The 23,437-nt window shown below is 43.5% G+C and overlaps 1 protein-coding gene across 2 annotated transcripts in view; it reads right to left on the bottom strand.

Moving 5' to 3' along the window:
• ITPR1 (inositol 1,4,5-trisphosphate receptor type 1) overlaps nucleotides 1–23,437 on the bottom strand; it is a 244,396-nt gene that overhangs the window by 145,917 nt on the left and 75,042 nt on the right. For both annotated transcript variants that reach the window (XM_056867281.1, XM_056867282.1), the window contains exons 4-9: nucleotides 17,842–17,928; nucleotides 16,995–17,153; nucleotides 12,545–12,643; nucleotides 11,468–11,551; nucleotides 11,230–11,376; nucleotides 9,766–9,861 (exon numbers count right to left, since the gene is read on the bottom strand). In XM_056867281.1, coding sequence (XP_056723259.1) covers nucleotides 9,766–9,861; nucleotides 11,230–11,376; nucleotides 11,468–11,551; nucleotides 12,545–12,643; nucleotides 16,995–17,153; nucleotides 17,842–17,928 — 672 coding nt within the window. The remainder of the gene's footprint in view (nucleotides 1–9,765; nucleotides 9,862–11,229; nucleotides 11,377–11,467; nucleotides 11,552–12,544; nucleotides 12,644–16,994; nucleotides 17,154–17,841; nucleotides 17,929–23,437) is intronic.

The raw sequence follows: 23,437 nt of genomic DNA, 5'->3' as shown, positions 1-23,437 counted from the left end.
TGCAAGATGGTGAAAGATGGGCAGGTGACTTCATGTGGTTCATGTTAAATATCCTTATCTGAAAAGTATTTGGCTTTTGAATAATTAAAACACAGAGGGAGAATTTTTAGAGATGGAAGTATATACAAGGTGACTGTGATGTCAGCAGACTATGAAGGGGGAAAAAAACAAGCCAATCAGGAAACTGGGGACACTTGGAGGGAATAAGGAGGAGGCAAATGAAAACAGATACAGTGAGGGAAAAAAGTATTTGATCCCCTGCTGAATTTGCCTGTTTGCCCTCTGAATGGTAGGTTTATTGTAGCTGTGAGAGACAGAATAACAACAGGAAAACCCCCAGAAACCCAGAAGACAAAAGTCAAAGATTGATGTGCATTATAATGAGTGAAATAAGTATTTGATCCCTTTGCAAAATATGACTTAGTACTTGGTGGCAAAACCCTTGTTTGCAATTACAGAGGTCAGATGTTTCTTGTAGATGGCCACCAGGTTTGTACACATCTCAGGAGGTATTTTGTCCCACTCTTCTTTGCAGATCCTCTCCAAGTCAGTAAGATTTCGAGGCTGATGTGTAGCTACTCGAACCTTCAGCTCCCTCCACAGATGTTCGATGGGATTAAGGTCTGGAGACTGGCTAGGCCACTCCAGGACCTTAATGTGCTGCTTCTTGAGCCACTCCTTTGTTGCCTTGGCAGTGTGTTTTGGGTCATTGTCATGCTGGAAGACCCATCCTCGACCCATTTTCAATGCCCTGGCTGAGGGAAGGAGGTGTTCACCCAAGATTTGACGATACGTGGTCCCGTCCATCGTCCCTTTGATGCGGTGAAGGTGTCCTGTCCCCTTAGCAGAAAAACACCCCCAAAGCATAATATGTCAATCTGGGTCATTCAGATGTGCATTGGCAAACTGCAGACGGGCCTGTACATGTGCTGTCTTGACCAAGGGGACCTTGCGGGCTCTGCAAGATCTCAGTCCTTCACGGCATAGTGTGTTACCAACTGTTTTCATGGTGACTATGGTCCCAGCTGCCCTGAGATCATTGCCAAGTTCCCCCCATGTAGTTCTGGGCTGCTTCATCACCATTCTCATGATCATTGCAACTCCACGAGATGAGATCTTGCATGGAGCCCCAGACTGAGGGAGGTTGACGGTTAGGGTTAGGGTTGTCACCTTCTCACCAAGCTGCTTGGCAATAGTCTTGTAGCCCAGTCCAGCCTTGTGCAGGTCTACAATCTTGTCCCTGGCATCCTTGGACAGCTCTTTGGTCTTGGTCATGGTGGCTAGTTTGGAATCTGATGGATTGATTGCTTCTGTCGACAGCAGAACCCTAACCCTAACCCTAATCTGGCTGGTTGATAGGAGATCAAATACTTATTTCACTCATTATAATGCACATCAATCTCTGACTTTTGTCTTCTGGGTTTCTGGGGGTTTTCCTGTTGTTATTCTGTCTCTCACAGCTACAATACACCTACCATTAAAATTATGGACTGGTCATTTCTTCGTCAGAGGGCAAACGGGCAAATTTAGCAGGGGATCAAATACTTTTTTCCCTCACTGTATGTAGTCTCTTCAAACATCACTAGATAGCCATCTTTAATCTGTGGAGATATAGCAAGATGCTTTTGAATAGATAAAACAAATAAATACTGAAGGCAACTGAGGTGGTAAATAATGATAGAAACCTAGATTACACCAAGTAATATTACAAATAAAATAAAAAAAACCTTTTCAACTATACAACGAACCCTGGAGCAATTCCTATGCATGCATACGTATGAGAATAAGCATCTCCCATGGGCCCTGCACATACCTTCACAAAGGTAATCCTGAATTCCCTGAAACTCCTTCATCTGAAAGAACCATCTATGGACAATGTGACAAATCTATCCTGCTCTGTCCACCACAGAGACCAATAAAATTGCTTTAAGAAACCACAATAAAGAAACGGTGTGCAACAGTCTGAATGAAACTGGGAGGAGCAAATTTTTGCAAAAAGTCAGCATCTGAAGCAGCTGAGGTTGCTTGGCCTAGCTGAAGCACTATCGCCCTATCTGAAGTACAAATGGAGTAGTAAAATACCAAGACAGCGAGCATATGAGCTGCACAGATACTTGCCAGCTGGTCCTGCAGATAGCGTTGCCAGCTCCGGGTTGGGAAATACCTGGAGATTTGGGTGGGTGGAGCCTGAGGAAGGTGAGGTTTGGAGAGGGTGGAGTTGCTGGGTCCACAGTATGGCTTTGCGGGGCTCTCCTTGGTTGACCCCAAAGTTTGGTGAAGACTGGGTCAGGGTGTCCAGTTTTGTGGGGTCTGGAGGGGGTCACCCCCCTCCTCCATAGAGAAGCATTGTGAACTTTGCCATGCTTCTTTATGAAGGAGGGGGCAACCCCTTCCGGACCCCATGGTGTCGGGCCCCTGTCCCAATCTTCTCCAAGCTTTGGGGTTCATGCAGGGAGAGTCCCTTGGGGCTGCCCTGGGAGTTTGGGAGCTCTACCTCCAAAGAGCTCCAGGAGCTTTGGGAAAAAATCCCCATAGACTATCATGGACCCGATTTTTTTCGGTAAACCTGGAAATAAAGCCGAAATATCCTTTTACCAGTAAGGGTATTCAGCTTATTCCAGGTTTACTGAAAAAAATTGGTCCCAATGAACCCAAACCCAAAATTTACGGATTTTTTATTTTTTTTACATAGCCCTAATTGTCTTGTTTGTGGGCTTCCTAGAGGCACCTGGTTGGCCACTGTGTGAACAGACTGCTGGACTTAATGGATCCTTGGTCTGGTCCAGCATGGCCTGACTTATGTTCTTATGAGTGGAGGGACTTCAATGCCATAGAGTCCAATTGCCAAAGCGGCCATTTTCTCCAGGGGAACTGATCTCTGTCACCTGGAGATCAGTTGAATTAGCAGGACATCTCCTGCTACTACCTGGCAGTTGGCAACCCTACCTGGAGATCAGTTAGACTAGCAGGAGATCTCCAGCCACCACCTGGAGATTGGCAACCCTACCTGCAGAATACAAGGCAAAGTATGGTGGAATGGCAGAAAGGTGGAAGATAACCACATCAGAACACACAAGAGAAGACTTAATCTTTAAAGTGGAATGTGGGGGGAAACCACCCATCTGTGATTGCTCTTTAATGAGTAGACTAGATGGCTCCTTCAAGCCCCATGTTAGCATCACATTGCTTCCTTATTAAATTGTAAGTTTATATAACCGAACCATCCAATTAGAAAAATATGAAATAAATACTTGCACCTGAGGTACTAACGTTGCCTAATATTTAGCCTGTTCATGGTCTAATTATGCCACCTGGTGGTCAAGGGAGAGTATATATGATAAGTGGAGACCTGTGAGAAACTCACAGGAAAATTCTCCCACTGGTCACAGCTTAGTCCCCAGACTTCTGACACCCCCAGCCATTTTTCTGTACCCACTCATCTCATGGCTGCCTTACTGCTCTGCCTACCTACCTTCCACACACACCTTTGGCACTCCACTCTCACCCCACCCTCACTGCTCTGCTTACCTACCCCCCCTTGGGGCTCCACTCACCCTCCACACTCACAGCTCTGCCTACCTACTCCCCTTATCCATGGCACTCCACTCACCCAACCCTAACTGCTCTCCCTCTAGGGTTGCCAACCTCCAGGCACTAGCTGGAGATCTCCTGCTATTACAACTGATCTCCAGCCAATGGAGATCGGTTCACCTGGAGTAAATGGCTGCTTTGGCACTTGGACTCTATGGCATTGAAGTCTCTCCCCTCCCCAAACCCTCCTCAGGCTCTGCCCCAAAAACCTCCCGCTGATGGCGAAGAGGGACCTGGCAACCTTATTTCCCTTCCTAACCCCCCCCCCACCATCACCCCTCCCTCACCAATCTACTCACTGCCCAGTAGCCTGTCCTATCAGTTCACTGCCTTGGCAGCAGCTCTTCCACTCATCCAGCTGCTTCACATTTACAACAACGAGTCAGCGCCCCCCCCCCAATACGTGCGGCAGCCCATGAATCTCCCAGCCTCCACTACTGAACCAGTGCAAGGTGACATTCGCTACTATAGTGCAGGCTGCAGATAAATCCAATAAGAACCAACAGAGAGGCTTGACCTTGGTCTACACTCAGACAGAGGTCATCAACTAAAGGTAACAGAGCTGTCCCTGTCCCGTGGCCTGACCTGAAGTCAGACAGGAAAGGATCCAGGGCATATGAATTATCCAAGAAGACTTGGAGTTGATTCACTACAACTGGGTGAGTAGTGGAGGCCAGACGGTGCATGTACTGGCCACAAGTCTCGAACCAATGCTCTCAGTCACTTTGCCCACAACAGGTAGATTAGAGACCAGGTGATAATTGGTCACATTGTTTTTCTATAGGGATGGTTTTTTAAGCAGCAGATGGATAACCGTCTCTTTGAGCGGCCGAGGCAAGGTGCCCTGAGTTAGTGACTGATTTATAATAGATAGTAAGGGTTTGTTGATGTGGTCCTCACATGATTTTATCTGCCAGAATGGGCAAAGATCCCAGGCACAAGTAGTGGCTTTCACAGATCTTGTCTACATCCATTACGGAAACTTGGTGAAAGTATCACAGCTAATTGTCTGTTCCTGGGATATTAGAGGCTCAGATTTAGGCATCAGCAATTTCTGAGCTAACAACTGGGACAAATGCGAATTAGCTGATGCTGTAATATTGGAGAAGTAACCTTTCTTTGCTGCTGTCACAGCCACTTCATAGGTCTCACAATGAGCTTTATAGCAAGATCTGTCAGATTCAGTAAGAGTTCTCCGCCAGCACTGTTCTAGACATCTCCCAGCCCTTTTCAGATCATCCAGCTCCGTGGTAAACCAGGGGCTGTGTTTCATCCCATGGGTGGGAGAGATTGGCAAGGGGCAACCTTGTTGATAGCATCAAGGAGCTTCAACATTCCACATTTCCATTGCAGCGTCAACAGAACACACCTGGAATCCCAAAATCCCCCAGAGTATTTTGGAATCCAGTGGGATTCATGAGCCTCTGTGGGAAGATCACTTTATCTGGGCCTCCTCTCACATGGGGTGTCGGGGCCACATTCGCCTTGGTTTTAAGTAGGAAGTGGTCAGACCATGGGGTTCAGAATTAATCTCCAGCCCTGAAACCAAACTTTCCCTCAAAGGCTAGCTGCAGCAAAAGATTAAGTCCAGGCTGTGACCCCTTTAACATGCTGGGCCAGTCACAATTTGGGAGAGACCCAAGGTGGTCAAAGAAGCTATAAAATCTTGGTATCCTGAGCTTGAATGTTGAAGTCCCCCAGAACAATCACTCTAGGAGCCTCCAGCACCACGTCTGACAATACTTGTGACAACTCACAGAGGATGCCCACTGGAGAACCAGTAGACAAGAAGAACGGCTAATCTATCCCTAGTCCCCAATGTCAGGGGCATATAGTCAACGCCAGTGATAGTTTGCATTGGAAGTCTGTAGAAGTTGAAGGATTCATGGAGGATAATAGCCAAGCCTCCACCCTGGCCAATTGTGCGGGGTTGGTGGAGAACAAAGCATTGAAAACAGAAATCAATTTCAGTTTTCAATACCTTTATTGGCATACTGTCGAGCAATCAAACAGAGTATAACCTAGCCACTATACATCATTTTACCTTGCCTCTTAATTACACCACCAAGAAATTTAGCCACAGATTCAATAATCTCAGAACTTCGGGAGGATAACAGGTTAATCTTACTATCATCAGCTTGATCAGCATAATTTGAGAGAAAGGGATCTAAAAGGGCAGCACGAATTTCACAATAAAATGGACAATACAAAAGAATATGATCAATACTTTCTATCTCCCCCATAACACAGTTACACACCCTAGTGGAGTATGGAATTTTCTTATATCTCCCATACAAAATAGCAGAAGGGAGAACATTAAAACGGGCTAGCATATAAGTTCTCCGAAGATGAGGAACAGTAAGACAGGAAAAGTACTCTGGCAGAGAATTTAATATCCCCCATCGCAATGGTGAACATCTACCAGAGGCTAAACTTCTAAGAAAACAGAAACCATCAACATTGTGGTCTATGAGCAGGTCTTGTTTCTAATGAAAAAGGTCAGAAAAAAGAACATTACCTCATTCTCCAAGAAGAAATGCCACATGAGACTGTGTGGAAATTCTTCCCAAAATACTATCTTAGAGTTTGGAGAGATCGGTTGGGACCATGAATAGCTTCTAAATGATCAAAAATATGCTCCTTGACTGAGTACTAAAATCATATTCTTACACTTACTGACACCACCCTTGCAACATCACACAACAGTCAGGAGATAATATCCTGCACAAACTCAATCGTCTGCATGCCATATAACCACAAGAAAACAATGGGCCAACTCAGATATAATACTGAATGATGTTTTGCCATTATACAAATAAAAAATGGGCTCACGCGCGCTCCCTCTTTCCTGCCTTCCCTCCTTGCATGCTGCCATTCCCTTTCTCCTTTCCTGTTGTATGGCATTGCCATAGTTTTTCTTTATAGCCAAACCTATATGTGACCGTTTGCACTTACCCTGAAAGCAAAAATTGGAAACTATAGGGAAACCCATTCAGGGATCTCATACACATACATGAACACATGAAGCTGCCTTATACTGAATCAGATCCTTGGTCCATCCAAGTCAGTATCATCTACTCAGACCGACAGCGGCTCTCCAGGGTCTCAGGAAGGGGTCTTTCACATCACCTATCTGCCTAGTCCCTTTAACTGGAGATGCCGGGGATTGAACCTGGAACCTTTTGCGTGCCAAGTAGGTGCTCTACCACTGTGCCATAGCCCCTCCCCTTTGAAAGAAACCATAGTTTGCCAGATGCAAAGCTATGGTTTGCTGAAAAGGAAGGGAATGGAGAGAGCAAATGGGGAGAGACAGGATAGAGTGCACGAGCATGAGGACCGCTCAGGCAACAGGCAACACCAAACCATCCATTTTGAACTTCAAGTGCTTGTATGCTATGCAACCCTCATCCACTTAACCCAGGGACAAAGATTGGTTTGCTCAACCCATATCTACCCATTGTTTAGAATGTCTGCTTTTTGGCTTAGCACACCACTTTTGACAACAATAACTTGGTGCCTAAACACCTGACCCATGCCCTTCTAAAACACCTGGACACGATCAACTTCTACCTCTTATAGCCTGGAACATTCAGTGCACACCCAAATGTCTAATTCACAAAAAAATAATTGTGTAATACAATTGTTATTAGAAGAAGAGGAGGAGCTGGCTTTTATATCCCGATTTTTTTTCTACCTTGAAGGAGACTCAAACCAGCTTACAATTGCCTTCCCTTCCTCTCCCCACAAGACACCTTATGAGATAGGTGAGGCTGAGAGAGTTCAGAGAGAAGTGTGACTAGCCCAAGGTCACCCAGCAGGCTTCATGCGTAGGAGTGAGGATTAGAGTGTGGATGAGAGCACATAAACATGAGAGCAAGGGGTAGGTGCATGAATTTGTCTGTTCTGAGAATTATCCTACGACCTCAGTTGAACAGCAGTTTGACAAAATTATATAAGACCAGTTAATGAGGAAGGGGGGGAACAGCCTGAGAGTTTAAGCTGCTATCTTTACGACACTGCAATTTCTCACAAGTAGAGAACAATTCCTATTCACAGGCTTCAACTTATGAGCTGTGACAATGTAAAGAAAAAATAAGCATAACAAGTATTTGATGTGAACATTTCAGGGTGTTTTTTTAACCATAACACCAAGCAAGTGAAATTCACTGCTGACTCAGGTCCAGATTAAGAAAGTACCTAGCTTCAGACATAATTTAAAAGAACACTATTTCTTTCACCTAGAAGTGGTGGTGATTCTTACTCCGCAATTCCCAAACTGCCCATTAGTGGGCTGCAAAAGGGTTTGAAGTGGACTTTGAAAATTTAAGGTACTTTGTTAGAAGCCTCCACTCTTGCCCCATGCAGCACTGATTCCTACCCTCACCCCCCAGCAATGAATGATGATGATGATGATGAAGAAGAAGATGGTGAGGATGATGAAGAAGAGTTGGTTTTCATACGCTAGATTTTCTCTACCTTTTAAGGAAAATGAAACTGGCTTACAGTTGCCTTCCCTTCCCCTCCCCACAACAGACACCTTGTGAGGTAGGTGGGGCTGAGAGAGTTCGGAGAGTATGATGACTAGCCCAAGGTCACCCAGCTGGCTTCATGCGAAGGAGTGGGGAAACCAACCTGGTTCACCAGATTAGACTCCACCGCTCTTAACCACTACTCCACGCTAGCTCTTCTCTTATGCTTCCTCAATGCAGCACCACCAGAACCAACAGGGCAGGAGGAACACCAAAGCACCACTATGGTCCAGAAAGCACAGCTCTGTATGTGACTTGGTCAGCAAAGGGGACGAGGGATGCTAGGAGACAGTATTCTCCTGCTCCCTTAAATGGCTGCATTCCCTGCTGCCCCTCATGCCTGGAAATGCCTCTTAGACGATCGGTTGTGATGCTGCGTCTCTCAGTTTCTACCAAGCCCTTCTCAAAAGCCACCTTTTTCACAAGTTCCTTTAGTCCTCCTTTCCCTACAAAACCCAAGTCTAGCCGTGTGTAACTGGAATGAATGCAAATCCTTCCCTACCTCCACCTCAGACAACTTTTACAATTATAAGCTCCTTGGAGGAGAGGCCTGTTTTTCTTGCATTCTGTGAAGTGCCACGTATTGTGGCAGTGCCACAAACAAACAAAATAAATGCATAATATTATGCCACATTGGAGTTGCAAGGGGAAAAGGGGGGTTGCCTCTAATTGTTCTGAGAAGGACATAAAAGGTCAGATAGATCACGATGGGTAGCCGTGTTAGTCTGTCACTAGCACTAGAAAAGAGCAAGTCTTGAAGGTGCTACTGGACTCTTGCTCTTTTCTAAGAAAAGGTCAGAGTAATTCAAGGGTTTCACAACATGTTGGAAGAACAAAAGGTTTGATTATGACAGCTGGAAGAATAATGCATTAGTTTAGTTAATCTAAAATTACTGCTACCCAGTTATTAGTATTTAGAGTCTCTAAAGCCATCGTTGGAAAACACCATATTAAGTCTAAGATGGCATTTGGCAATGACAACGCCTTGATTGGTCTACGTGCTTGCCAGTCAAAGTGGAACCAGGGCCTATATCAACACCCCTTGGTTAAAGGCAAGAGGGTACTCTTGCCTATACTTACTGATGACTGACACTCCTGGTAATCTTCCACATAGTCAGGATTTACCTGATGGAAGAGAATCACAAGCAGGTCAAACAAATCTAGCTTCCCCCTCCCACCCCAAAGTCTGTAACACAGCGTACAGTGAATTTTTATTCTGTGGCGCATAGGTTTTAAGGTAGCCTTTAAAATGCTGTCACTCACAATCATATTATAGCATTCTCAGCTCTCAAGCACAAAGATGAAGATTTGTGAACAAACCTAGCTCTACCTTGAAGAGTTGCTTAATATTAGAAAACTTTACAGGTGCAAATGTATCAATCAGTTCCATTTATAAAAATTTGGCAAAATTTTCAGACTATTTACTTGGATTCTTTAAACATTGCAGCTGGGAAGCGATTTCTGCAAAGTTCCGGATTGCTTCAAGCTTCTTTTGAAGGAATAATACTTCACAGTGATCTTCAAATAAACACAATGTTCTCCGAGTCTTGGTTTCCTATGGCTTAATTTTGTTATGCATACTTTAGGAAGAGGGAAAGCAGCAACACTGGGAAAAGTCCACGAGTACCCGTCCTGTGATACATACCTCAGCTGCCAAGTAATGTCCAGTAGCAAGATGTTTGAATCGAAAAAGGCTATTCCAGTATCCCGCACCACCTCGACAAGGATCATGTTGTACTACCTGCAAAGTAACAACAACAGAGTTCTAGCAATTCAAGAGGCCGAAGAATCTGCCTTTGGGAAATAATCTCAGATGCGATGGCAATCATGGGGCCAACCCCTAGGCGCCTAGGCCATTTTAGAAGAGAATGTAGCATTCAGCTGGCTTAAACAAGTCTGTGCTTAAAAAACCAAAAGATTTACTGTAGCACAAGCTTTTGTAGAGTGCAGTTAAACAAACCAAAATACCCCTTCCGGAATGCATCTGAATAGGTTAGCTATGTTCCATTCAATCCCATACACTTGTTTTTAGGGGAAGAGGAAAAGTAGTATTAAGCTGCCCAAGAAAGCAGTGTATTAGGCTTGGCAGGGGTCCTGAAATTATAGCTTTAATGATCTCAGGAAGGGGAGATAGTTGAGAGCTTCCTATTAAACTTAATGAAAGAATGGCCACTAAACATTTACTGTATCATTGAACAAGGCAGCTTTGGAAATGTTTACGCTGACATTGTTTGCCCTCCTTTCCCAGAGCAGCAACTTCAGCTAACAATCCAAACCAACATTCTGCCTAATTTATGAGACAGCAAATTAAAAAAGAAAAAGAAATCTATGTAGGTGTTTTATTTTTTCAATCAGCGCACATATTATAAATAATAGTGATTTATTATAAAACCACCGACGTTGGCATGAAAAGCAGTGGCCAAAGCATTCTAGCTCTTTCCTCTACTTTAAATCAAGACCACTCGTGAAATTACGATTTCCATATAAAGTTCAGTGAAAAAAAGCAGAAAAGATATTTCTCAAACAAAGTAGTTCTGCACTAATGCATCTTGCTTTTTCTAAGGCAAAGAGAATTGGAAGGTAGCAATCTGATGACTGCCCCAAAGCAAAATATCATTTTTTCCTTCATCATAATGAAGTTATCCAGACCAACACACTTGTGTTTACATGAACCTTTTCTATTTGCTGCATGGGGATACAACACTATACATGCTTTATGACCATTATATCCAATTAAAACTGAAGTATCTGCTCTGCAATGGAAATTTGGGGTGGTGGGGGGAGAGGGACTCCAACCTAAAACGTACTCCAACAAGTTCTCAATGTCAAAGACAGCTGGTAGAAAACTATTTCTAGGGTGAAAATATCAGTGGCTGATGAGATAGATTTGTTTAAATCTAATCTTTTAATGAAGTGTGCTCGAGGGCTTCCTGCACTCTTTAATAATCACATCAGTGCTCTCAGTTTGAGGGGGGAAACGCCATTTGTGCAGTATTGGAAAATCCAGTGCTTTGGGGAGAAAAGGCCTTTATAAAGGAAAAAAATGGTTTTAAACAAAGGCAACACTCATTAAAAGCCCGTTTGAACAAATCGCCATCGCCATCTTTACCTCAACTTCCCACAGGGCTTTTGAGCTAGTTGCCGAAGTAGCTGATTGTCTGCCAGTGGTCCTTAGAAAGACATGCTGTTTTTTTCTGTGTTCGTCACAAGTCAGAAACTTTTCCTGCTCCGCATGGAACAACCGCACTACATCCCCCTGCAAAGACAAAAAAGAGGACCGTTAACAGGGGCTCAATAAACAAATGTGAATTTAACAGTTAAAGAATGAGATGCATGGTCAAACTTACCCCTTTTAGGATATCATCTTTATTATCGCTCCATTTCATGAAGAGGACAATTTTCCAGCTTGTAGTACAATTCACAGAGTTCACCTACAACATGAGCATGATCCATTAGAACAAAAACATGCAGACACACACACAAAATCATCAAAAAAGTTCTCCTGTTCTGCTCTGAAAGAGAGATCTACGTGTTGTGTCTGAAATAAGCTTCAAAAGTTAACGGCCGGCTGCAATAAAAAAGGGATCAGGACTAACATCAGCACCTGCCCAAACCACAGTTAACACTCACATTGTACCTGTTATCCATTACATTTCTATCTTGCCCTTTCTTCAAGGAGTTCAGAGAAATATGTGGGTTTCTATCTCAGAATGGCATATGTGTTTCTCCTGCCTCCATTTTTTCCTTATAACACCTCTGTGAGGGGACAACAGGCTGAGAATGACGGGCTCAAGGCAATCCAGTAAGCTTTGTGTTAAAGAGGGGATTTGAATCAGGCCCTTTCTAGCACTAATCAAGCATTCTAACCACTATAGTACACAAGGGTTTCCAAATCATATCTAAGGTCACTGTGAGAGGTTCATAGCCAAGAGCAGAAAAGTTATGGTGAAGCAATTCACAGCTCATTTATTTCCTAATTTACGGCATTTATACTCCACTTTTCCCTGACAATAGACCCAAGCCAACGATTGGCCATGGCTGGGAGATGGAGGACCCTTCTCTGCACCAGCCTGATGAACAGAGGCTGGAAAATTCAGCAGGCAGATATATAAAATCATGCCACAAAATCTGATACCACCATCTTATTGAGTGATCTTCACCAGGCCACATTCTAAGGCTCTGTTCTCTACCCATAAAACAGGATTAAAGTTATAACGTATTTTGCCACGCTTGCTGATCTACAGATGAAAAAAAATACTCTGCATTAAGTGATGACTTAACTGCACAATCCAGGGGAGAAAGTGCTTTAAACACTCCATTTCTACTCTTTCGAGAATCCCTTTCAGGCGAATGTAAAACCTGTTTGTTCCACTGATGTACTTCCTTTAAAAAAAAAAGAGCCAATAAAAGGAACAACAACTTACTTCATTGCAGCCAGGATTGTCCACTAGTTGATGAGTACTGGCGTGCAGCGGCTGTCCAGCATTCACAGGATTCAACACTACCTTGTCACCTATGACCACCTGAAACACAAAGTTCAAGATGCGCTGCTTGATCTTCAAGGCATGGAACTGACACAAGAGGTATCTTTGGATGGTTTGGGGATCAACAAGAAGTCAGAAAAATGAGTTTTGTTTTTTCAGTTCATTATCATTTGTATTTATTTAAAGTCACATGGATATTCCTTCCCTTCCTCCAAGGAACACATGAAGCTGCCTCGTGCTGCATCAAGCCATTGATCCATCAAAGCCAGCACTGTCTACTCAGACTGGCAGTGGCTCTCCAGGGATTCAAGGCAGAGGTCTTTCAGATCCTGCCTGGTCCTTTTAACTGGAGGAGACTGGCGATGAAACCTGGGACCTTCTGCATGCAAAAGCAGGGGCTCTGCCACTGAGCCACAGCCCAGGGTGGGACAAATGGATGGGTAATCCCTTTTTATTCTCACATTAACTCTTCAAAACCAGTTAGGCTGAGACAGAATGAGAAGCTGAGGTCCTGCCTGGCCTGCGAGGGGAGGACATGAACCCAGGACACGATCCCCAGTCCAAGACCAGTGCTTCAACAACTATACCAGAATGACTCACATGAAGCTGCCTTCTACTGAATCAGACCCTTGGTCCATCAAGGTCAATATCGTCTACTCAGATCGGCAGGGTCTCTCCAGGGTCTCAGGCAGAGGTCTTTCACATCACCTGCTTGCCTGGTCCCTTTAACTGGAGATGCCGGGGATTAAACTTGGGACCTTCTGCGTGCCAAGCAGAGGCTCTACCACTGAGCCACGGCCTCTCCCAAGAGAGACTTGCAGCGCTTTGGTGGCAAGCTTAGGGCAAGCTGGAATCCTGACCAACATTTACGTCTATGAATCAGGGCGGGAATCCCTAGAGAATCAAATGTGAACTAGAAATGGACATGGACATTTATCTAATATGAATGTGAATCGAATATTATATTATATTATATTGCACCACAAGCTGAAGAAGGCTCTTCTGAAACGCAACTGGATCAACCTTGCATCCCTTGTTGCGTCCACCCCGTTTTTCTTGTTTGATTCACCTTTATACTTGGACTTATACCTAAAAGTTTGGCTTCTATAGCTTTGTACATACCGGCTGCGTCCAGTCTTTCATGGTTTGCACGTATGCTCTATTTTGTTCTCAGAACCAGTGTGGATGCTGGTTGTTCTTTACGGTACCAGAACCCTATTTTCTGGCTCATTTTTTCAATTGATTTCTGTTTAGATGGTTAGGCCCCGCCCCCCAAAATCTCCCATTGGTGGCGAAGAGGGACCTGGCAACCCGAATCATGTCTCATCAATGACAAATGTAAAATACTGAATATGGATACTGCTCAAGTCATGTTCTTTTGACCTTCCTTGCTGACTTGGCTACTATATGCTATGTTCACAGAGACTGGAGCATCACTGTAACAAAATGTTTAATATGTTTTAATTCTTAACTTTAATTCTTAATTCTTTAATTCCCATTTTGGAAGAAAAACCATCTGGGGATTGTACTAAGGTGGCTGCCTTCTTCACGCTGAATCTATCATGTATTATTATAATATATATTTTTTTAAACTAGCCGTGCCACTAAAATTCATAATTGACTAGTTTGGGATATGAATTGGCATCACGCAGAATGTTCAGAGACGTTACGACTCCAACATTCTTTCCCCTCGAGGAACTCTTTCACATTTTGGAATGTAAAGTGAGATCATGCACATGTGCAGAGCATATTTAAAGTTTAAATCCACAGAACTTCCCGAGCCCAAAAGCAGACCGCACTGCTTTATTATTTTCTCACTTTGGTTTTTAGGCAAACGCATTTGACACGGAGGCTTCTGGGACTCGTTTTTATTGCCTCCTCGCCATACGCAAGAAAGAGCGATAAAATAATAAAAAAAAACAAGGAGTGCAGAACAGAGATTATCGTATAGCTTAAAATAATAAAGCTTCCCACACCTCCTTCATTCCCCGAGGCTCCGCAGTTTTCCTGGATTTGGCTGCTGCTCCCCAGAGCCCTAAACTCACCCATTGTGAGTGTGTCTGCTTAGCAGTTAGCTGGGCGTGAGCTATGTCTTGTATCCAGGATTTGGGCTTAAAATAGATGTAAGCTGACAGTACATTCTGCAAAGATGCCGAATTTCATTTTATATTTTAAGGTACAGAGGCCCATCATCTCAGGGAAACAATGCTCCAATGTGCTTAATTCCCAGTGCTCAGCTGCAGTACAAACTGCATTCCGAACCAGATAATTACAAATTACCTTCTGAAGGAGTCTGCATAGCTCTGTCTGAGCTATGCTTCATGCTCAAGCCTGGGACTAAAAATAGATTTAAAATTTAAATGTAAAGCATGTCTTGTACATGTGCAGAAGCACTCTCTCACTCTCTGGTATTACAAGCTAATTTAGAAATCTCTGGAAAAATAAGGGTCCGTCTCCCACTGAGCATTCTGCAATGATGCTCATAATTACTGATGCAATTCTAAAATGAAATGAGGTACTAAAACTGGTGAATGTCTTTGGGCATTCCCTTATGTCCCACACCAGCATCTGACAGCGATCTGGAGATATAATCTCTGCAAAATAATAATGATCAAAATCACATACAGCAATGGCTCGACATTCTGAAGCAGGACTCACTTCTACATTTTCATGATTAGAATGTATCAAATGTACAACATCATTGAACAATGAACTGTTATTTCATGGCTAAGTTAAATTGGGAACTCCCTGCCCCAGGACGTGGTGATGGCTGCCAACTGGGAAGGCTTTAAGAGGGGAGCGGACATGTTCATGGAGGAGAGGGGTATTCATGGCTGCTAGTCAAAATGGATACCAGTCATGATGCATACCTATTCTCTCTAGGATCAGAGGAGCACGCCTGTTATATTAGGTGCTGTGGAACACAGGCAGGATGGTGTTGCTGCAGTCGTCTTGTTTGTGGGCTTCCCAGAGGCACCTGGTTGGCCACTGTGTGAGCAGACTGCTGGACTTGATGGACCTTGGTCTGATCCAGCATGGCTTTTCTCATGTTCTTATGGCAATTTTGCATCTGTCACTGAGCCTCCCAGAATCTTTTCTCTCAGCTCTCCCCTTCCTCCTTCCTCCTTGTGGCCTTGAGGTCCACCCGTGAGACAGCTGTGACCCACAATTTGAGAACCCAGTTCTAGACACCCTCCCAAGAGCAACACCACAACCTCTGTAGCGAAACGGGCCTTGCAAGTGCCCACTGCTGCACCTTGGGAATGAGCTAGGAGAAGTTGGTTTTTATATCCCGTTTTTCTCTACCACTTAATGAAGAATCAAACCTCCCCTCCCCACAATAGACACCTTGCGAGGTCGGTGTGGCTGAGGGAGTTCTGAGAGATTTATGACTAGCCCAAGGTCACCCAGCTGGCTTCATGTGTAAGAGTGGGGAAATCGACCCAGTTCACCAGGTTAGAGTCTGCTGCTCATGTGGAGGAGTGGGGAATCAAACCCTGTTCTCCAGATCAGAGTCCACTGCTCCTAACTCAAGCTGTTCATTGTCCTCCTGTGAGCAGGGTCATCTGCATTTCTATGGACTGAAAGCCTCTGCACTAGAGAAGAGAAAAACCTCACCCTTGCCTCTCAATTTTTCCCTACTAACCAACATGACCTGAGTTCGATCCCAAAGGAAGTTGGTTTCAGGTAGCCGGCTCAAGGTTGACTCAGCCTTCCATCCTTCCGAGGTCGGTCAAATGAGTACCCAGCTTGCTGGGGGTAAAGGGATGACGTCTGGGGAAGGCACTGGCAAACCACCCCATAAACAAAGTCTGCCTAGAAAACGTCAGGATGTGACGTCACCCCATGGGTCTGGAATGACCCGGTGCTTGCACAGGGGACCTTTACCGTTAAACCAACAAAAAAAGTCCCTTATAATTTCTGTGCCTGCAGAGAGTATAAACCCAAGAATTATCTTTTGAGTCTGCAATCTTTGGCACGAATCATGGGGTAGAAGGCATTTTATCACAACGGTTATTTCAAATTTACATCCACGTTCCCAATCTTTTCATAATCAGAAGGCAAAGTGCTGGTCTGCACAATGGCATAAAACCACAGCCGTTTACTATATTGATTTGTTCTCAAGTGAATGAAGGGATTTTCATAACTATCTGAAAGTCAGCGAGGATTTAAACAGCTACTGTTCCAGACCTACAAAAATGTTCCCTGTTTCCAAAACATTCGTATCCATGGTAATTCACCTCCCACTACTTTCAGTCCAAGGAAACTGCACAGTAGTCTATATAGACTATGGTGCATTTAATTAACCTTAAGAAAGTAAGCTACTGATTAAAAACTTTTCAGTATTTCACATCACACATCATTTCCGATGATATCCCTGTAAACTTACGCTGTCTCCTATGGAACGCAACTTGTAGAATGGCTGGATGTAAAACCAGGAACCCTCGTTGCCAGCTTCGTCCAGCGTCACCCTCATAGCATTCTTCTCTAGCAGAGCTGGAAGCCTTTTATTTACTGTTAAGTATTTGTTGCTCTTTAAGTGCAAAAGCTACAAGGGGGGAAAAAAGATAAATATGCAGATATTTCTCTCCCCTGGAGCAAAATAGTTACAATGTATTGGAACAAGACCCCATTAACAGTGGCAAGTGTATTTAATTCCTTAATGCTTTCTTTTCCCCCCTTCTCTATTCATCATATTTAGGGTGAAATTGGACGACCACATATCTCATGATGCTCATTTGAAAATGCGCTCTTAGCATGTAGGGAGCACACAACAAACACCTTTCATTTGTGGTAGTGGGACAACTATGGAAGACTTCGCTTGAGCCCCCAATATGGGAGAATTTAGGCTGTAGGTGGGTCATATATATAATGAAGGTAGATGTTGAAGATTAAAAATGGCTAATTTAAGAACGCTCCCCAAGCAGACTGGGCTTGGCATGCTACTTGCAGTTTTAGGAAGGATACATGTGCAAACGGAGGTCATAGCTAGCATCCACACATTGCTGGATTCTGTGCTACAGCAATCATTTGCAGTTATATCAACCTGTTCACACAACCCTGCACTCCTAAGACTTGGCAGACTCACTGCATGATAAACAGCAATGAACCTGTTCTACGTACCGACAGAGGAATGGAGTTTTCAATGTGTCAGTGCAAGTCAGTTTGTGTGGCACCTACCTATCGAATAAGGGTGCTAGTATTATGGAGATGTCCCGACATAAGCCACAACGTACCTGAATAACATTGCCATATTGGATAACCGTACCCAGCAGCTTTTTATTTTCTGTTTCATTCTGCTTCTTCTCCAAATCAGCTGCATGCTAGAATCAAAAAAGATGTGTTGAGGTGAAATCAACTAAGAAAAACATGAGTCCCTTACAGAAGAAAGAAGCATGGCAGGAATGGAAGTGGGGAAGGAAAAGAGTTTGGCAAAGGGAAAAAAGACCATGTAACTACTTTCATCATCGACCTTGGGACTAAACCAGCATCTTGTAGTGGTTAAGAGCAGTGGTTTGGAGCGGTGGAGTCTGATCTGGAGAACCGGGTTTGATTCCCCACACCTCCCAACAAGTGGCTGAGGCTAATCTGGTGACCTTGGGCAAGTCACACTCTCTCAGCCCCACCTACCTCACAGGGTGTCTGTTGTGGGAAGGGGGAGGGAAGGTGATTGTAAGCGAGTTTGATTCTCCCTTAAGTGGCAGAGAAAGTAGGCATATAAAAACCAACTCTTCTTCTTCTTCTTCTTCACTGTATGCAGCTGCAACACATCCATGCTGCCCCAATCATGTGTTCAATGGTGGCGTGGCATGCAATTTAAAAAGCAAGAGGAGAAAATGAAGTGTGGATGGTGGACTGGCTTGCCAGTCCCCCTCTCCCCCACCTGGTTCATGTCTTGAGGAAGTTTCAGCCATAGTTATGTACCTGAAGTGACCCTAACTAGGAGAAAAGCTACAGAGCAAGGAGGAAAGCATTGAGCAGAATGTAGATTCAGCAGTCCCTCTGCCCTCTTTGGCATTTTAAATCACCCCCAGCACTTAACACACAAATGGGGTACATCCATATTTAAAGACAGAAATATGCTGGTAGGTGTGTAGAGTTTGACTCTAACAGCGCATGCCTGAGAGGAATGCCTGCGCCGGGTTTAGGAGGCAACCCAGTGGCATTGCCTCTTAAGGAGGTTTCAGCACCGCCGAAACCTCTACCCGGCGCAAAAGAACCTTGCAACCCTCATAGGGTTGCAAGGGAGATACGGCAGCAAAAAGCTGGCATATCTCACCCCCCCCAAAAGGGGGTGTTCCCCGCCCCCCAGCCAGTGCCAGAACACCCCGGGAACACCTCCCAGCTCGCCACCGCAGCCTGTGGTGGCGGCCGGAGGCTGTCGGGAGGCTGCGAAGGCATCTGGGCCCAGCGCTGCCGCCACGACGGCCAGGCCTGCACGCCGGCACTGGGGCCACTCACGCCGGCGTGCGCCTTTGGGGCACCGGAGTTGTGGGGCCCTGCACCGGCAGAGGCCTTTGTCAGCCTCCTAAGGGCTTTGGGTGCGCCCACCAGCATGCCTCAGGAATGGGCTGAAAGTGTTCCAATGTAGCGTTATATATTCTTAGAGCTCCCCTTTGTCACTTCCGGATTTTACCCGAACGTGATGTAGAGACATCGGTGACGCTGCTGTTTTTTAAATTTTATTTTTCTCCTCTTGCTGCTCCAAGCCATGGAGGGCAGTGCAGCTTGCTGATGGAACACCCCCCTCATAGCAGCGGTCTAGCAAATCTATGGGTCAGTATAATTCTAGCACAACCGAATTTTCAGTCATCATTCTTCATCCACATATTTTGGATCTCAGGTAACAGAAAATTATTGTTATAAAAATGCATCATGTTCCTGGCATGCAGAATGTCTCACACAAAGATGTGTTATGTGGCATTCATCTACAAATCTGTCCTGTTTCATCCATATCTTTTTTTTTGTTTGCCTGTAACCTGAGAGGACCAAAGTGGGCTGTACCCTGACCTAAGGTGGATTCCATCTGAAGATTAGGGTTAAAGTTGGACCACAGATCTGAAAAGGTAAAAGGCTACTGTTTTTACTGTATACCTAAAAACACCAACTTTATTTTATACACTAGAGCACTTTTGTTCAAATATAAACAAAACTGAACTCAGGGCACAGTTCTTTCAGAACGGAGCTGTTATTGAATCCAGCAGCCACTCAAATATCTGAAAGCAGACATTATGAATAAAGTGCTATGGACAGAAGATGGTTAGTACCAAGTTTTCTCAACCATTTTAGGAATCATTCCCAGGCATATGAGACAAGGGCTGAATGTTCTACCTAAACAAGAGTCCAAATGATGTGTACAGCAATGGCCTATGGTGTATGGAGCCCGGGACTTTGGAAGAAATAAACTGCTTTTATTTCAAGGAATGCATCTTCAGTCATTCAGTCCCTGCTGGCAGCGGGTATTCTAGGAGAATATACTGAAAAGGCCCCTATATGGCACATATAGTAGAAACCATATAGTGTAGGATATTTTAAAAGGAGCCCTGTGTGTGTTGTGCCATCAAGTCGCTTCCGACTCATGGCGACCCTATGAATCAAAGTCCTCCAAAATGTTCTATCTTTGACAGCCTTGCTCAGATCTTGCAAATTGAGGGCTGTGGCTTCCTTTATTGAGTCAATCCATCTCTTGTTGGGTCTTCCTCTTTTTCTGCTGCCCTCAACTTTTCCTAGCATGACTGTCTAAAAAGAGCCCTACAAGTGGAGAAAAGGAGGGAAAAGCATAAAATACAAGGCAGCGTATACCTTCATCCACCTTTTTAAAAAAGGCTCTTCAAAGTATGCTGTGAAAAGACTAGTTTTTAAAAGAACATATTATAATCTAGTGTTTTATTAAAAAACACTTTATGAATATAATTTTTAAATCTCTTCCAAAGTACAGGCTCCCTTCATACTCTGTATCACAAAATTTAGATATTGTTCTACTATAAGTCATTGCAAGTAGCTGGAAAAAAACATTAGAAAGAAGAGTACACGTTTCTATTATATGTGCTTGACTTAAAAATGTAGTATGCATCAACACGGTCTAAAACAATTAAAAATATATGGCTGTTGTGTAGATCTGATTGCTTCCGCTCTTTCAATTTTATTGAATGGAACAAGTGAAATAAGGAATGATTCCCTGCATTTGCTGATACCTAGATCCATCTAAACATTTACCACATTTTTGAACTCTCTACCAAGCTAGCAAGACATGGGCATTCAAAATAAAAGGCAAGCCAACACTAAAAATATGAATGCATGCCTCTTCATCTCTCTAATAAAAGAGCAATGAGCCTAGTATTCTATGTAATGACCACTAGGTGTCAGCTTTCCTAAACAAAATTGATTTTTGATGCTAGTCAAAAAAAAAAAAGTCAAGCGTCCCAGATTCCTAAATCCCTTAAATGGCATTAGCTTAAAATAACCTGACCCTTAGCATGGGCTGATCTAAAGCAGTAGATCCTGAATTCCATCAGTGAATACACATGCTAAAAATGCCAGTGATTTAATACTGGATGCAAACATTTCCTTAAAGATTACCCCAAACCACTTCATACAAGAAAACTTAGAAGGGAAAGGCTTCGCCAGGAATTTTCAAGAGAGTTCAAATTAACCCAGCAGGCTTACTTGAGCAGAGACTGGTCCAGGAAAAAAAAAAAACTTAGCATGGTAACTTGTGGCATCTTCCAGTTCTCAGGGAATATTACAGCTATTCTCTGCAATTGCATGGTTTGCAAATCAGTGGCCCAGTTTTGCCTGCCAGCACCTTTTCCAACCAGCTCTTCAAAGTATTTTTTTTAAAAAAAACAACAACAACATTTATGGTATAATTTCAGGGATTTAACAAAAGAAATCAACATAAACTGCTTAAGTCATACATGCATGTAATTCTTACTCAGTTTCCCTTAAACAAATCTTGGATGAAACCATTACCCTGTTTTTCATAGTTGGTAGGCGTTTTTTTTTTGGGCGGGGGGGAGGTCCATGAGGGTAGATGCCAAGAAGAAAAATACATAAATTCTAATGGCATGTGGTATGCTCAGGTGCCAATTCCCAAAAAAGCTTTGAGTGTGGCAGAAATCTGTCATGACGTTTCCCATTCATTTCACTGCATGCTTTGGACGTTATGCCTGTAACACTAGGAAGATTCAGTTAGGAGATGGGGGAGGTGCTCTTGGACACCCATGCAAATAGAACAAAAGGACGAGTCAAAATGAATATTAGTCATGATGAATACCTATTCTCTTCAATATCAAGACGAGCATGCCTATTATCTTAGGTGCTGTGGAACACAAGCAGGATAGTGCTGCTGCAGACATCTTGTTTGGGGGCTTCCTAGAGGCACCTGGTTGGCCACTGTGCGAACAGACTGCTGGACTTGATGGGCCTTGGTCTGATCCAGCATGGCCTTTCTCATATTCTTATGACAGTTCTGTTGCTTGAAAACAGCACCGTTTTTTTTATATAGTTACAGCTGTCCCATGACTCAGGGGTCACCATCGTGGTACCTGTGGACACCATGGTCCCCACGGACACCTTTCCTTGGTGCCCACCAAGTGTTTTCCAAATGTGAGTGGGGCCAGGTGGGTTCTTGCCCAGCAGGGCTTCTAATTGGCAAGATTTGGGGGGGGGGGGTCAACAAGATCAACAAGATTTGGGGGGTATAAGATTTCGAGAGTCAATTCTCCCTTCATCAGATACTATTATTCTACTTCACTACTGTAATGCATTCTACATACATCTGCCATTGAAGTAAATGCATTGGGTTTCATGACTGTGCCTTTATTTTGGTGTTTATTCTTGTTGATTGAAAACAACATAAAGCAATTCTACTTCTACTGTACCCCACACTGGCCATTTTTAAATGTATGTTCTACAACTAAATATCTCAACACAGCTCCACAGAACGCCTTGCTGTTAAATATGACAGCAGTGAAGATTCACAAGTGTTAACTGAAGGTAATCTTTAATATTTTGTAGCTGATTCAAAATAAAGAGAGGTCACTAATGATAGTTTCCCCAGTATAAATGAAGAATAAAATTAATACACTTGCCAATTACGCACATGGCTGATCCTATGGATTAATGATGGTTCAATCCTTTCCCAGGAAGACTTAACAGTGAACATTTAATCTGCTCTAGCTAAACTGATAGCCTTGGTGTTGTATCTACACTGAAATCTGAGACTATATTGCACAAACACGTGGTTTCTATCCCAGAAGTACTTTAAAGATGCCAAACTGGCATCATTATATGAAAAGTCCATTTCTATTTTAACTTTAAGTCACAATCATGGAAACAAATGTCTTCCAAAATAACAGATTCAGGACAAAGTACTAACAAGATCCTAAAAGTAAAATGTACTGTTGTTTGAGCTCAAAAAAATCGCTCAAAGCTGAAGAAGACTTTTCTTCACTTTCTGGGCTTAATGTGAAAGTTTATTATATATTTAAGTCAACTCTAAACCACAACTGTATAGTAATTTAAATGTTGTTAAGTCTTCTTTTTTTTAATAATGTAGATATTTGTTTCGTCACCTCAAACAAAGAATGCCAAAATCCTGTTACCCTTCCATACATGCTGTAATAAAGAAGATGCCAGATGAGTCGCACAGCATGCAAAGAAGAGAACAGACAACAGGATCCATGGAAGAACGGGCAGAAGCAGCTACTTCATCTCTCACTGCATAAGGTACAAAAGCAGACCTCTGTGTAACATACTAGCAACCTTCCCTATGTTTTTGTTTAACACTTAACACTGAAGTAGGCCACTATTCTTTCCATTTTTTTTCCA

Source organism: Euleptes europaea, chromosome 1, assembly GCF_029931775.1.
Source record: "Euleptes europaea isolate rEulEur1 chromosome 1, rEulEur1.hap1, whole genome shotgun sequence".
In the NCBI taxonomy this organism is placed as follows: Eukaryota; Metazoa; Chordata; class Lepidosauria; order Squamata; family Sphaerodactylidae; genus Euleptes; species Euleptes europaea.
The sequence above is the reverse complement of the archived record's forward strand: the minus strand, read 5'-3'. Positions and strand labels throughout refer to the sequence as shown.